General features: G+C 35.7%; 2 protein-coding genes across 2 annotated transcripts; both read left to right on the top strand.

The window, feature by feature from the left end:
• Positions 1–515: 515 nt before the first annotated feature.
• Positions 516–2,934, top strand: LOC130727463 (uncharacterized). Its single transcript, XM_057578602.1, has 4 exons — positions 516–657; positions 759–853; positions 1,605–1,822; positions 2,485–2,934. The coding sequence occupies exons 2-4, from the start codon at positions 764–766 to the stop codon at positions 2,768–2,770; spliced, it is 594 nt and encodes a 197-aa protein (XP_057434585.1). The 5' UTR covers positions 516–657; positions 759–763; the 3' UTR covers positions 2,771–2,934.
• Positions 2,935–5,039: 2,105 nt separating this feature from the next.
• On the top strand, positions 5,040–13,456 carry LOC130727464 (protein arginine N-methyltransferase 1.5). The gene is made up of 23 exons (XM_057578603.1): positions 5,040–5,365; positions 6,429–6,546; positions 7,136–7,245; positions 8,095–8,184; positions 8,292–8,357; positions 8,935–9,014; positions 9,138–9,213; positions 9,296–9,382; positions 9,612–9,687; positions 10,026–10,117; positions 10,205–10,240; positions 10,355–10,423; positions 10,665–10,733; positions 10,870–10,923; positions 11,026–11,100; positions 11,217–11,309; positions 11,395–11,498; positions 11,696–11,744; positions 11,827–11,913; positions 12,038–12,143; positions 12,654–12,741; positions 12,961–13,054; positions 13,139–13,456. The coding sequence occupies exons 1-23, from the start codon at positions 5,228–5,230 to the stop codon at positions 13,220–13,222; spliced, it is 1,941 nt and encodes a 646-aa protein (XP_057434586.1). The 5' UTR covers positions 5,040–5,227; the 3' UTR covers positions 13,223–13,456.
• Positions 13,457–16,876: the final 3,420 nt, after the last annotated feature.

The raw sequence follows: 16,876 nt of genomic DNA on the forward strand, positions 1-16,876 counted from the left end.
TTAAAAATATCACAAATTCAAGATAATTTCAAATTACACAGAATCTCATCCTTTTCTTTTCTTTCTTTCAATTTTTGAGTCGATGATTTTTTTATATAAATCAAAATTGAGAAAAAAGATGATGCACTGTCGGTATAGAGTTTTTTTACACTGTCAACAATCAGATTTCAAGGATGTACCACGTCAATTAATGAAATTAAATAAAAAGAGAGATTTTCTCACATTCTTGAAATCTAATTGGCTGGCGGGGTAAAAAGTGCATAGAAATTAAACTCATCAAAATTTATCTAATTTTTTTTTGTTACACAAACTTTATCTTATTTAATACACCCTCCGATCACTTTAGTTTTGTAGGTTCAATAAATGATGTATGTGACCATTTTAATGACTACATACATCATTTATTGAATGAAACTAAAAAGCTAACTTTTGCTTATAATAATAATGACTGGAGGGTGTATTATTTATCATTTTCCCCCTTTTAAAATATAGATATTTTAGATTCCACCGTAAGCAACGGTGAATCTACAGTAGACTTTTGGGGGATACAAATAGGTGATGACAGCCGTACCGTAACGTCATACTGTAATCAAAGTTATCATCGTCCCTCGTTTCTCACGGAATCTCTGTAATCATTCACACTCATCACTGCACCTGGTTTGATTTTCCTTCTCCTTCTTCTTCTTCTACTTCTAATCTTTGCTCTTTGAATTCAATTTTCCCCTTTTCCGCTAAATTGTTTGAGTTTTCTCTCGCAGGCGCTATGGCTCTCACGATCAAACAAATGGCTCTCATTGTTTCCCTTTTTGGCGTCTTGTCTTTCATTTTCGGTGTTGTCGCTGAAAACAAGAAGGTAAACAATCACTCAACTAATCAACCTCGTTAATTGTTAATTTTCTGCAATTGTTTCTCAGTGAGAATTGAGGAGTAAAATTTCACTGTTTAGTCAACGATTCATGGACCTTGCCACCACTATTGATCAATTTTGTTGTTTGGTGAAGAAAATATGAAGTTTTGAAGGGGGAAATCATGATCAGTATGTTTGGTTGGAAAACACGGAAGGAAATGGATGTATGAATTTGGACTAAGGTTGAAAACAAATTCATTCCTCAATTTCCGTGTTTTCTTTTTGAAACTTTTGATTTTTATTATTTTTAGAATAATCATGTTTCAAATTAGCCTTTGGGTGTTAGGGTACAAAGAAAAGTTCTTATTTGATGTGATGTGATAAGAAGAGAAAAATAGAGGGAAAATTGAGAAAACATTTTTATGTTACTTTTTGGAAAAAGTTTCAGGATGTGGTATTTTCTCAATTTCTTGTTTTTTGATTGGTAATCAAACTTTTCCAATAAGTGTTTAGGTTACTTTATGTGAAGAAAAAGTGTTAAAGTGTCTTGTGCCCATAAAAATCAGGAACTGTTAACTTTTGAATTTGTCAGTATGTGATTGGTGCTTATCTAGTGTGAAATGTCTCATATATGGTGGCAGAGTGTGTTATTGAAGATTCTGTGACTGAAAGTAAGAGGATGAACCTCTGGTTGTTATAGGGTATTATAGTGCTGAACTTCTAATTATGTGTTGTAATTTTTTTTAATGATTTACAGCCTGCTTCTGGAACTCCGGTAACCGGCAAGGATGGTGTCACCTCCTGCAAGTTCTCGTCTGATCCAACTGTGGTACTGGGGTACCTCTCTGTTGCTTTTCTTCTTGCTTCCACAGTGGCTGGATATCGTTCTCTGTTTTACCCTTACAAGGGACAGTCTGTTCCACAAGGGGTTTTCTTCAAAAACACAAGTTTCTTGGTATTCTTCAATATTGCAGTGTAAGTAGTGTTTCCTTACTCTTATCTTTTCACTTTTTTATGAATAGCTTTTCATTTATCTGTTTTTCCCTTCCTATTTTCCTGGTTCATAGAGATCAAAGATTGACCCTGATTACCTTCAGGAGTGAATTCATGTAGTCTGAGACTCTTATAAAAATGGGTCAATTTTGGTCAATGCAGATGTAAATCACATGTTAGTTACTGCTACAATGCTAGTAGAATGCATTATGCTTATGCATCTTCTTTTTTGGCACAATAAATTTTTGTAGTACTTATCTGATGATCAGTAGTATACATCAAGCACCTTGCACCCATGAAAGCACTTTTTTCAATCTACAATGAGACATGAATTTCTGTTGAAAGTGCTTTTTAAGCCTTTCAAATGGAAATGCAAACACAAAGGACTGGATTAGTGGTACTTTGAGCCTTGTTGGCATCAATCTACACACATATATAGCCTAACAATGTATAGTCTACTTCTACTATTAATTCTGTAGCGAAAATAAATTCTGGTGTGATTCTTTAACATAATTGATTTTAAAGTAAAATAAGTTGATCCTAACATGCTATATATCATTAGTATTTCTGCGAGCTCAGTTCCATATCTTTTACTTCTTGTTTCCGCTGAATGATTTTTCCCCCTTATTGGTGTATCTACTCAGGTTCTCAACTGGACTAGCTGCAGCTATGTTGTTATGGCCAACAATTACTGAACAGATTCACCTTACACACAAAGTACACCATGAACTCGACTATGCTTGCCCTACTGCTAAAACTGGTCTCCTTGGAGGTGGTGCCTTTCTATCCCTCGATTCGTGCCTCTTTTGGTTGGTTGCGCTCATGTTAGCTGACAATGCTCGCGAGGATTATCTCGATGAAGACAAGGATGTCAAGGGCGATGACAAAGTTTCCTCAGATGCTTTTGCTGCTGTTGATATAGTCATATAAGAATAACGGAAGTGCCTGGGGCGTGTTACTAAATGGAACATCCCACTGCACAGTTACTTTGTCATTTGTTTTCAAATTTAAAGATGGAATATGGTTTTAACTCAATACTTTATGGGGCTGTTTATGAAAATACTCTTGGCAGTTTATGAAATACTTTTCTATAATGCTCATTGTTACGATCCTATAGGCAACGAATTGCAAGAATGCTTTATTTACAAAGTAGTTTACTTACTCTGCTTTATCCCTTGGAAAAAAAACAAATTCATTTGTAGGCATCATGATGTCATGGGGTTGGTCTCCTTCCTTATGAACTAATGTATACATGTACAGAGACAGGTTATTTTTCTGCTTTTTTTTTGTTATACTCACAACCATTGCATTGTAACATTCTAGTTAACTTTTATCCAAAAGATACAAACATTTATTTATTTATTTTGTGTTAGAAATATTTCCAAACTGCTCACTGGGTTTGGATGGCTAAAATTAAATAGCAAGTGTATCTGTGAAGGGACCCATCTTTGAATTTCTGTATGGATTCACGTTTGACTTGGATTCAGTTTATCCCTTTGATGCGTTGGTATGTGTGCTCAACACAAATTGAAAATTATACAAACACTAGATTGCCTATAAAAAAAATCAGAAATATGAGAAGGGAGTCAAATAAGTTGTAGGACTCTTTTGTGAGTAAGAAACCTACGCAGAAAAAAAAAAATACTACAAAGCTAACAAGTCTCAAACTAGCAATTCTTCGATTATAGGTGGATGACTATCTAAAATAGAAAAGTGACATTGTAACTCAGGTTCAAATACAATCCTAAGCCAGACAATCTATCGGTTCATTAGCGATTTTCGAGATATGTTGCATGTGAATGGTCCAATCTCGAAATAAAAGTTGATGGATCTCTGAAAACTCCTCTCGTAACACATAAGACTTGTAATATCAGTCTGTCACTCACCAAGGTCTCCACTATCCCAAGGTAATCTGTTTCACAAACAACCTGTTTTATATTCAAACCTCGTAAAAAGCCATAACTCATTTTTTTAGTGTTAGCACTTTTGCAGAAAGTTGATAGCATCGCAAATCACACCTCCCACGCCCATATGATGCCGCAAAAGGTGGTAAGAGCCATCCATGGTCAAGGATATATACAAAGTTTGAAGGAGGAAGCTTCCATGCGAATTGCACGAGGTATCAAGCTTACAGATTCAATGTTTACAAAGAAAACAAAGATGATCTGCATCCACTACTACCGCCACCCTCCACCCTCCACCACCACCACCTCTACCATCACCTCCACTATGACCGTCCACCACTACCATCGTTTCGACCTCCACGACCACTGTCACCACCACCATCACCCCCACTATTACCGCTGCCCTCTACCATCCACCGCCATCACTACCTTTACCATCACCTCCACCACAACCGTTCACCACCATCATCGCTGCCGCCGCCACCACCGCCACCATTTCATTGCCACCACCACCATCACCATCACCCCCACTATTACCGCCACCATCACCACCTCTAACATCATCTTCACCACAATCGTTCACCACCACCATTGTTGTTGCCGCCACCACCACCACCACTTCATTGCCACCACCACCATCACCTCCATTGCTACCGCCACCCTCCACCACCACCACCACCATTATCTCTACCATCACCTCCACCATTGCCACAGCCACCAACACTACCACTTTCATTGCCACGACCACCATCACCTCCATTGCTACCACCACCCTCCATCTTTCACCACCACCACCTTTACCATCGCCTCCACTACAACCATTCACCGCCACCATCGTTGCTACCGCCACAACCATCGCCTCCGCCATTACCACCACTGCCACCACCGACAACAACCACAACCACTACCAATAGGTTACACCGACCTCCAGCACCAGTGCTACCTAACCCTCCACCATCATGTCACTTCAACCACCCATTGTTGTGAAACTTTTAAATTAAAAGTAACTTTTACTTTATAAAAAATAAAAAAAACTGACAAACAACCTTTACTTTTTTCTAAAAGCTCTTATTTTCAACTTTTAATTAAAAGTAACTTTTAAGACAAAAAAAAATGTCGGGCCAAACACTACCAAGCTCGGAAAAGCAAATTTCCAAATTTCTCTGGATCTTTTTGGTCAACAAGTATTTTTGGTCACTATCCTGTCCCTAGTTTTGGGCTTTACTTAGAGTTCAAGGACCAAGTAGTTGCAAAAGGCCCACCCATTTTACCCCAAAACCCTAGCAAGAACCCTAGCTCAGAGTGTAGTGGCTTTATCAGCTTCACCTTCTTCTACAAAAACCCTACCAAAACCCTCCATTTCTACACTCATTCTCGCATTGTTGAATCGCGATGCTTCAAATCGCTTGACCTCACACCAATCTCGTTCCTTCTTTCTCTACGACGCACAACAAGTTTCAGCAGAGAAAAAAACTCAGCGAAAATGCCTCTGGGAGATAGAACAGGGGACAAGAGCGAATCGCGATACTGCGGTGTGGAAACAGAGTTCAACGATGACATGCCTCAAGTCCTCGCTTTCAATCTCACATCCGGAGGCTTCGATTTCATCGTTTCCCCTCTGGTTCGTTTCCTTCACGATTCGTTTTCTTGCATTTCATCGTTTTTTTTGCAGAATCGTGAGAATTTTGTGTGAGAAATGAGTGTTTGTATATACTGCAGCTGATAGATTTGTTCATGGTAGCTAATTAGCCACTCACACTGCGACTCTAGAGTTGCGTCTTTTGTGTGTGAATGGTCAGTAAGCTCACCGACATTGAAACTGCTCTATGGGACTTTTACAGTGAAGCTGCTGCTCGACTGTGAGCATTTCAGGCTTCATTGGATTGCTCTCTTGAGCTACATTTCGCAACACATGTAGCATGTTACCGTTTTCGTTTCGCTTCGTATTCCAGTCATTAAGGCTCCATTCAGCTTTGCTTGCACTTATTATTTGAAGTTTAATTTCATACCCAATGTGTCTTTATACTGTTGTTGACAACTTGGGGTTGTGCTTAGATTTGTTTACTCCGCTCACAGGGTAGCCAATTAGCCAGTCATGTGGCAGCTTGCTGCTTTAATTTTGTATGTGATTGGTCAGTATGCTTACCCAAAGTAAAAATGTCTAGTGCTATACTTGTGAAACTGTTTTGATTAGTTTTACTCTAAGAGTTTCTTAGACTACATTATTGAGACATTGAATAGATAAGTAATGCTTCTCACTGGGAAAAGCCATGTATAGGTTGTGCTAGATTTGTTTCCTCCACTCACACGGTAGCCAATTAGCCAGTCATGTTGCAGCTTCTGCTGTAATTTTGTATGTGATTGGTCAGTATGCTTACCCAAAGTAAAAATGTCTAGTGCTTTACTTGTGAGACTGTTTTGATTAGTTTCACTCTAAGAGTTTCTCAGACTACATTCATGAGACATTGAATGACTAGCAATGCATCTTGCTTGCCGGAGGCGTAATTAGGATGTTTTATAATCTAAGTAGTTTGTTAATTTTCTCATACATGATTTATTGTGGGTATGCTGTTGACTTAATTATTTTTTAGAAAAGAAATTGTAGTCTGTGAATAACTTTAATTGTAACACATATGTAGTTTTCTACTGCCTGTTTAGCTTATATGGTTTATGGTGAAATTCAGATGGATCCTTCTTATCGGCCAAGCTTGGTGCAAAAGGATAGTTTTGGATCTGCTGCTTTGCCATTTGCTGGGTCAGACTTGGTCTTGAGCCCATCACAATGGAGTAGTCATGTTGTGGGTATGAGTTGCCTATTCTTGTGGTTTCAATGTATGCTGTAAAACCTACTTTTTCTTTTCACCTTCATCCAATTTTGTGTGTGCTTGTAGTGATAACTTATTGATTCTTGCGTTGTCTTATTCTGTAATTTGAAATAGCTTGGAACTGAACTAAATTTTATTATATCTTTTAGATCCATTGTTGTGGATCACATGACAGGATGTAATGATTACTCTTTCAACCTTCCTCCCTTAGAAGGCTGGACAAGCACACTTGTAAATTGTGTTATTTTCTTTATATGTCAAAAATGTAACTTTTTTGCTAGAATTCTAAAACTTTATGTTTGATTTTGGTCTTGGAAAAGTTCCAATTATGATTGAAGTCATTTAGGTTTTCAATTTGTTTCATTTCACGGGTGTTGAATTTGTTGAAGCATTTATTGAGCCTACTTTTCTGTTTGTTCCTTTCAATGTTTAAAACTGTTTGGTGCTTAACTTTCTATTCTTTATTGATAGTCTTGTATTCACTACTTTGTGAAACTCCTGTGAAATTTATTGCATTTGATTCACTATTGTGTGAAGCTTCTCATGTAATTTTGTGTTTTATTCAGGAAAAATAAGCTCGTGGATAGATTTGGATTCAGAAGATAAAACCCTTAGGATAGATTCTGAAACGACTCTTAAACAAGAAATAGCATGGGCTTCTCATCTCTCTTTGCAGGTGTGCTGTAACCCTATCAAAGGAAATTTCAAATTTGTGTTGTGCTGTTCGATCTTTATTCTGTAGTTAATGGGTGATTTTGGTTGACTTGGAAACATCCACTTATCTTGCTTGAATTAGGAAATTCTTAATCATTTTCCCTCTTAGCTTTGATTTTCAGCAAGCATTTTTTGTATGTAACAATTCTATTCAGTTCGATTTTGGAAAACTTGCTGGTTGTGGATTCACACCATAAGAAATATTCTTTTATTGCTTTAACAAGTTTAGTTCTCGATCTGTAATATAATATAATTATATTATTATTATCTAGGTTGTGTAGATATGATAAAGTACCTATACCTGTAGGGATTTGGATGTGCAAGACAAAGAGTTTGAAAAAGTTTGGTATCTGGTACGGGAGAGAAATAGCAGACCCTCTCATATCTCATGTTACTGTGATCATGTCAAGTGAATGAAGTCATCTCTCACCTTAAAAAATCAATATTAAGATTGTTATACTTTGAATGATCTGAATACATGTTTCATTAATCATTACTTGAGAATGCCAAAGTGTTTCCTGCAAATCTATCCTGGACAATCTACATGATGAATACATTTAAAGCAAACAATTAAGTGTTAATTTTGTTATTAATATTACAGTGGTGTTACATTTTTTTTGCTGTTTTATGGGTCAGACTCGGAGCATTTGAATTGGTTTTATTACAAAGTTATGTCATACATATTTCCGTTAGTAAGCTGCATAACATGTCTCAGTGTCATACTTTGAAGTTTGAAATATTGTAGTTGCAGTGCAAAACCCTTTGTTGATGAGTTGCATATGGTTTTAAAAGTCCTTTTAATATCCTGTAGGCTTGCCTGCTTCCTGCCCCTAAAGGAACTTCTTGTGCTAATTATGCTAGGTGTGTGAATGAAATCTTACAGGGCCTGAGTAATATGCAGGTGACATTCTAAATTCAAGTTTTTATGACGGATTCATGTTTCATTCCTTCATAAATGTCTTATCCTCCATTCTTATGTTTCTCCCTCTATTTTTCTTTGTAATGAAGCTGTGGCTTAGGATTCCATTGGTTAAGCCTGATGATGACTCACTGGATACGAACTCTGATACTTCGGTGAGTAAATATGCTAAAATCATGCCAGGAAGGTCTAGTCTTCTCTGTGTTGCTTGACCGGGGTCTTATATTGTATCATTAGGCATTGCATACCGATGGAAGTATTACAACTGATGCTTAAGTATTTTGTAAATGTAATAGTTCGGCCGTGTTAGATTATGTAACTTTTTATTTGAGTGTAGTTTTGATTGCTTCACCTTTGGGGTACTGTGATAAATGTTTTTTGATACAATTATGAAACAAGTCACAATTCTGAGTTTATAATTTAATGTTAATAGGTTCCTCTGGTTTATATCAAAACTTGAGTTTGGCAACATGGTCCTAATTAATTTTTATTGTTAATGAAATAAAGATTACCAATATAAAATCAAATGATGCACATTTGTCAGCTTTTGATCTTATGTTAACTGCAATACTTCACATGGGATTTTTTTTATCTTTGTTTTTGTATGACGTATCTAGCTGATGATCAAGTTAGTTAGGGTTACACTGTTGGGTCATGAAAATTTAGGCTTATTGAAGACAACAATTCAACACGCTAAATGTTTTTTCTTAACATTGTAATCTTGGTTTTTAGGTTGACTCCTGGGAAACATGGAATTCTTTTCGCATTCTATGTGAACATCATCCTCAGCTGTCAGTTGCACTTGACATTCTGTGAGTATTTTACGCTTTGGTCCTTGTACCCATTACTCTGGTATTTTAATTGCAAGATCTTTAATTCTCAAAAAATACAAAGTCTTTAATTGCATCAATTCATTTTTTTTATCTTTTTATTAGGAGCACTTTGCCTTCTACAATTTCACTAGGACGTTGGTTTGGGGAGTCTGTTCGAACAGCTATAGTTAATACTGATGTAAGGACATATTGTGGTTTATAATGCATCTTTTAAAAATGTCAAGTTTAGTAATGCTGGATTTTGATTGAATTTTTGCCAGTCCTTTTTAACTAATGCTCGTGGATATCCATGCCTCTCCAAGCGCCACCAGAGTTTAATTACTGGTTTTTTTAACCATTCTATACAGGTAGACCATTTAAAATATTTTGTATTCTTGAGAATTTAAACTCAATATTGTGTTCAGATGGAAATAAGTTGAACAATTATACCTGCACAAATTTCTATCTTACAATTCTGTATCTCTTTTTGTTTGTTTCTGGATACTGCATTCATGCTTGGTTGATCTTGCAAATTTTTGTTTAAGAAGCTTTGTTTTCCTTTAGAAGATACTGAGTTAGTTTGGAACATCTGTGTAGATCGTTATATCTGGAAATTCAATTCATCCGAAAGCAAGTGCTGATGCGAATGATTTTCATAATCGTTCTGTTGAGGGTAAGTTCTGGTTATTTGTTCATAGATTTGTTGTTTAGATTTTGTAGATCATTGTTTAAGTTGGTAAAATATCTTATTTTTCTTATTTAAATTCATTTTTTAGATCTTGTAATTATTAACCTCTTATATATCCTGCATATAAGTTACAGGAACTATTTCTATTACTGATACATTGTATATCTTAGTTCCTTTTCTTCTGCTCTATGTTTGTGTGCCTATGTGTTTTATGCCTCAATGCATGAAATGTGTAAATTGTGATTTGGTGTTGCACTATTTTGCCCAGGGAAGAGGCTCTTGGCCAGAGCCTTCTGTTAACAGTGAAGTTTTTTGCTCCTTAGGTTCACAAAGACATTCCTTGCGGCCGTATCTGGACTATGTTGCATATTTATACCAAAAAATGGAGCCTCTTCCTGAGCAAGAACGTTTTGAGGTATCTATCTTGACATCATTTTTATAAGAAGGCATTGCTTTATCTGCTAATTGCCCTTCTCTTGACCTTCACTGCTTGTTATTTCAGCTTGGGTACAGGGATTTTTTACAGTCACCTTTGCAAGTAAGCATTTTCTTTCCTGCTTTTATCTTCTCAGTCATTGGCTTCAATTATACTGCCTGATTACTCCTCACTTTCAAATAAACAATTTTGAAATTTTTACAAACTTCTATGCAGCCTCTGATGGATAATTTAGAGGCTCAGACTTATGAGACTTTTGAGAAAGATGCTGTGAAATACATTCAGGTATGGCATTGCGTGCAATATATTCTCAACTTCTAGTATTAATTTTATGTATGTCCCTTTTTAGTTTTTAGCAATTGAACCGCCTCTCATTAAAGTTTGAAGTCCAGTAGCTATAGCGCACCTCTGCAGACATTGAGTTTTATGATTTCCTACTCTTTTTCAACAGCTAAATAATGTCTGATTTTACTTTGGTTTCATCAGCGTGTACTTGTAATCTAATCTTTTTCTTTCCTTTCGACAGTATGAAAGAGCAGTTAGTAAAGCATTGCTGGACAGAATTCCTGATGAAGAGGCATCTGTTAAAACCGTTGTAAGATTTGTTTCTCAATGCATCTTTACTCTTAAGTATTTAATTGCTATTTTGTTAGAGATTATCATACAACACTCATGATGCTGTACCTAGGAGCAGAGACATCAAGTTAATTTGTTTTTACTTTTGTGGCTAGGTTTTAATGGTTGTTGGAGCAGGGCGCGGTCCTCTTGTGCGGGCTTCATTGCAGGTATGATGGTGGTGTGCCTTATGCCTGTAAATTTTGGTATTTTTTTAATTTTAATCACATGGTGTTAATTGAAGTTCTTTTTTTTGTCATGTTCATATGTAGGCTGCAGAAGAAACTGGACGAAAGCTAAAAGTTTACGCCGTTGAAAAGAATCCAAATGCAGTTGTAACTCTTCATGTTAGTTCTGGATCTTTTAACATCTTGGTGATTCTGTAATTTTGTGTGCCCATGGAATATTTTTTCGGGTAATGTCCTTCCATTATTATAGAAATGACACCTGCTTGTTGGAACAGGCATTGATTAAGATGGAGGGATGGGAGGATATGGTTACTATTGTCTCATGTGACATGCGTTATTGGAATGCTCCTGAAAAAGCTGACATATTGGTATATTTCTGTGTTCCCTTGGTGTTATCTTTTTAACTTTGGCTTTTAATATATTAGTTTATGAGTTTTGTTCGCTTGAATGTAGGTTAGTGAATTGCTAGGTTCTTTTGGGGACAATGAACTGTCTCCTGAGTGTCTTGATGGAGCCCAGAGGTTTCTAAAGCCAGATGGAATATCAATACCATCTTCGTATGTAAAATCCTTTCACTCCGTGTTACTGCTTTATGTATAATCACTCTTGCCTTAAGCACCATATAGTATAGACAAATTACAAAATAAGTAGCATCAAATTTTTACATGATGATTATTATGGCCATGATATTCCACTTGCGTGAATTTTGTTCATTTAGTTATTCTTTTCATCATTGTGTTTTACAAACTTTCAGGTACACCAGTTTCCTCCAACCAGTGACCGCTTCAAAGTTGTTTAAAGATGTTAGTAGCTTGTACTTTCAGATGTCAAACTTACATTTATAAATTTATGACTTCATGTTGCTTGCATGTTGTTGTGTTTCAGGTCAAAGCTCATAAAGACCTTGCACACTTCGAAACTGCTTATGTTGTGAAAATACACAATGCAGCTCGACTTGCACCATCTCAACCTGTGAGTTTCTTCTGATGCGGTTTGACTTATTTTAACTTTAATTATCCACTAAACGTGGTTTCTGCCTTGTCAGTTTAGATTAATTAATATTTGCTATTTTTGTGATTTTCTTTGATCTGTGTAGGTTTTTACATTTAATCATCCGAAAAGCTCAGATGAAGAAAGCAATGAGCGGTATAAAAAGTTGCATTTTGTGATACCCAATGAAACTGGGTCAGCAATGGTACATGGTATGTGATGTGTTTCTATGCTTTTAGAGTAGTTAAGTTTTATCTGAAATGGTTTAATATTGGTTTTTTTTAATACTTTGAATATATCTCGCTAACTTTTAGTGTCCATTTTTTATTTTTTTGTTACTTTGTGAAGTTCTATCTTTAGAAGTCTTAGAAATTGCTGGTGGTTGTCCATTAGACAGAGTCATGGATTTTCTGAAAATAGAGACAAATTGTATATTCAGATTTCTCTTGGATAAAGAAAGAACTTTGTTAAACAAGAGAAAAAATACGGAGAGAAGTAATGCCATAGAACCTTGCTGAGCAGAAGATTGAAAAAAAGGAATGAAAAAGAAGAGTTTTAATAGAACTATCTGATTAAAAACATTGAAGGGCACGTGAATTATTTGACACCAAAGTGATGCCCAATGCCTAATCTTTTAATTAAGTATTGAGCTAAGAAAACCTCCTTAATGCCGAAGTAATGTTTATCTTTTTTATACTGACCTTTGGTACACCCACTCGTAGGATTTGCTGGCTATTTTGATGCAACTCTATACAAGGATGTGCATCTTGGAATTGAACCTTCAACCGCGACACCAAACATGTTCAGTTGGTAGGTGTTTTCATTTGTGTTTTATTTAATTTGATTTTTGGATAAGAAAAGTAATTTTGTTTGAGAAGTATGATCCTAAGTCCGATAGAAACCACATGCAATATTTCTTAAGTGAACAGGCTAAACCCTTTAAGTTCGCAAAGTTTGTCCGTAATCTATGTATATACTAGTATGATGCAAGCCCAATAGTTTTGTCAATGATCCATTCTGTATCTGTAGGTTTGCAATATTTTTTCCACTAAGGACACCTATTTGTGTGAATCCGGGTTCTACGCTTGAAGTACAGTTCTGGCGCTGTTGTGGTTCTACAAAGGTTCATTTTATATCACTTGCTTCTTTGATTTTAGCCTTTCTTCCTGGCTTGCTGATTTCCATTTCTTTGTGGAACCTGTAACAGGTTTGGTATGAGTGGTGCGTTACATCTCCCTCATGTTCTCCAATTCACAACACTAACGGACGTTCATATTGGGTTGGGCTTTAGTGGTTTGTATTTTCTGTAATACTTATTATTGTCGTGGGTTTATAATGATGTAACCCAGAATGAAAAGGAAATGCTCTTTCTATGGTTGTAGCTGATTAGAAGAAATGGTTTCTAGGAAATATGTTGTACAATAAGATATTTGCGATTGTTTTCCGTAATGCTTCTATCTCATGTAATTAATAGCATCCATATACAGCTTTAGATTTAGATTTTCTTTTTTGGTCGTTTGTTTCACTGGTAATGGTTCGCATTTTTCATTCATTTACACTTTTTTTATCCCTTGTATGTTTTCGCAAAAAGTGGTAACGTGCAGTTTGTTTTTATAAAATTGGTATCGCGCGTATTTGTATCCAAAAAAATTCAACACGGTTATTTTTTTAGTATGCATGCAATTTACACTGACCTTTGCACGGGGAATCGAGTGGGGCTTAAATTTTGTTTTCTCAACTGATGATGGAAAATTAGTCCCTTGGAGAAAGAAATACCCTAGTGTTTTTAATTGTTATGTTTGTCCAGCTAGTCATTAAGTGTGTTTGAAATTTTATGTAGTCTGGGGAATTGGGAGTGTTAAAATATTTTCTAACTCAATTTTGTTTTTCGAGAGTGAGAAGGGAAAATTTTGTTTGATTAAAATTGAGTGAATCATCTAATTCTTTTTTGAAAGTAATTGTATGGCAAATTAGTTACTAGGAGATTGGTGTGCTCCTGGTGTCCTTAAATGTTTATCAAGAGTAACTATGTTGGACTTGGTTTAAATAGCAATGAGGATGGCCTGCTTAAAAAGATTATTGTCTAATCTGTACATACTTGTCATAGGATATTTTCTTGGCCATTAGTTTGATCTTTTTGAATGTCTAGTTTGACACACTCTTTAAATGCTTGTTTCATGATAAGATATTTAAGTAGACCATCAAATTTATTTGTAAGCATATTAATGAATTATAGCTAACGAGGTAAAACATGTTAAAATCACAATATAATCTAAGTCAAAGTAAATTGATCATTAAACAAATTCTATAGAGAATTATATAGTTAAACAAGTTTAATAGGGTTAAATAAATGAACTGTAGCGGTTTATTGGTAGTAGTCATTGAATAATCATTAAAAGTATAGCGATTTATTGGTAGTTTGACACTCTCTTTAAATGCTTGTTTAATCGGTATTGTTGTGTAACCTCGACCGAAGCTAATCATAATGGTTGTCAAAGTCTAGGTTGTTGATATCTCATTAAAAGTGTAGTTAGTAGAACACACTGTCTCTGCGTGCTTCGACACTTGCTTGTTCCGAGCAATGACTTGATGGTGAACTATGCCTGAGTGTGGTGAAGCTCCGCAACAATACTGATGTGTAAATTGTTCATCGAACCGTCTAGTAGCTTTACTCGACATAAGTCGCTCATGGGCTCTAGCTATCCTCAGTGAAATTTCAGAGGAAACCAGCTACTAGACGAGGCGAAAGACTAGTTGAACAGTCTGGTTCCCTCTGAAGTTTCGCTCAGGATAGCTAGAGCTCATGAGCGTGTCATGTCGGGTCAAGCCAATTATTTGAGGTATAAGGGCGCAACACCTCAACCTACTTTCAAAAAGATTTTTACTTTGTTACGCCACACCCATCTATGGAATGATATGTTCTGACTACGTCTCATTTAAATGATATTATTTTTTGGTTTTTTCTAAGAGATGAATGGATATGCACAATCAATGTAAAAAAATTACACCAATATCCAATCACATTGTGCCACATAGGACAAGCAATTACATTTCTTTTTAATTTTAATTAAAATAAAAATAATTTTCTTGACATGTAATCAACTGGATGCATTTGTAAACTAAGTAAACTAAAGAGTAAAATACACTCACCCCCTCAAGATTTGTAAGAATGACACTTCACCCCATTCTTTTTTTAAATCTACACTCCATCCCATTTTTTATAAAGGCAAAATTTAGTGATAAAAACAAATTCGTCACTAATAAAATATAATTACTAATTAGTTAAAATTTAAATAAGTAATGCATATACACTATCATACATTAATTTATGAAAATAATTTTACTTAGTTAAATTTAAAAAAGCAATCCACTCTGTCTGTTAAGTCCACGTCCCATCTGTCTCCAAATCATATTTCTCACCACAAACGGTCACCACCAAGCCTTTGCTTGCTCCCTTTAACACGACGGTCACTGTCCCAGAATGTGAAACCTCATGGCACCACCATGCATCAAAGTTTTGTTGCGACCTGAACCACAGAACGTGAATCGCACATTCCCAAAGCTACATGTTCAACTACTTCTTGTGAACTTCACCCCCTTTAAGTTGCGAGCGAACGCTCTGTTGGTTTAAGATGTCGTTGGATTTTGTTAAAAACGGTGCTCCACCGCATCGTTGGGTTCTAATAACCTCCGATCCACTTCATATTTCTTAATTTTGTTTCTCTATTTTCTTCACCCATTTGTCTTGCTTTTTGGGTCTACAATCCAATTTTCAAAATTTGAGGTATAAAGAGATTATTTTGATTAAAATTGAATTATTACCAAATATGAAAACACAAGCATGTTTCCCTATGTTCGAGATATGGTTTGTAAACCGGTCGGGTGTGCTATTGCAGAATTTGCATTGTGAATTTACGAAGGAAGACCGCGATTGAGAGAATGAGGAGGACTGTGATGTTTTCATTTTTAAATTTATTGGATTATATTGAAAATATTTTTTGAAATTATTGATTAACAATTTAAATAATAACTAATTATTAATAAAGAATATTTTTCGTCACTAAATTTGCATCTATATAAAATGGGGTGGGGTGTAGATTTTAGACAAGAATGGGGTGGAGTGTAATTCTAAAAAACCTTGAGAGGAGTGAGTGTACTTTACTCTAAACTAAACGCTAACGGCGCATCAATTCTTCCCATTTGCTTTTTTAAATGCTCATGTGGAAGACGGAGGAACCAAAAAAAAAACTTTCTTCATACCCTATCATCTTCATCCCCCAACTATCTCCATCCTCCAACATCTGCCATCTTCAATACTTAATACTTAAAAAACTTAGAATTTTTCTTCATCAATTTTTATCATTAGTGATTGATAAAAAAGATTTTTTTCCTTGTAATGAATTGGACAGGCAGGACTTAAGATTAATGCCAAGACAAATCCAAAATGAAATAGTAAGACAATGCCAAGTAGGACTTCAACTGAGTCACTTGAAGTTGCTATCAAAGTCTAAACCATAACACTACTAAGAACCACCCTTCCAAGGCTGACGTAGTAGGGCTCCAACCATTCAGTTTGTAACCATGCCTAGTAGAAGCTTCAAAACGGCTTCTACGTTGACCATAAGCATTCAGATCAAAACCCTCATCTAAGGCCAAAATAAGTTGTCATATAAGATCCAGAGGAATGTATACAGAGAGAGGGAAAAAAAAAACACTCATTAAATACGTGCAATGTAATTCACTTGAACAACCATGAGTAAATCCTTTTTTCAAGCAAATTAAGAAGAGACCGATATGAAAGAAGGCATTCCACAACTACATATACCAATATCAAGTTGCATAAACCATACACTACAAAATGTGTTCAGCTTTTTTAGATTTTACCAAAAATAAAATAACTACAGAACAATTAGCAGTAGTGATCAAGAGTCACAAACACATGAAC

This window comes from Lotus japonicus, chromosome 1 (genome assembly GCF_012489685.1).
Source record: "Lotus japonicus ecotype B-129 chromosome 1, LjGifu_v1.2".
Taxonomy (NCBI): domain Eukaryota; kingdom Viridiplantae; phylum Streptophyta; class Magnoliopsida; order Fabales; family Fabaceae; genus Lotus; species Lotus japonicus.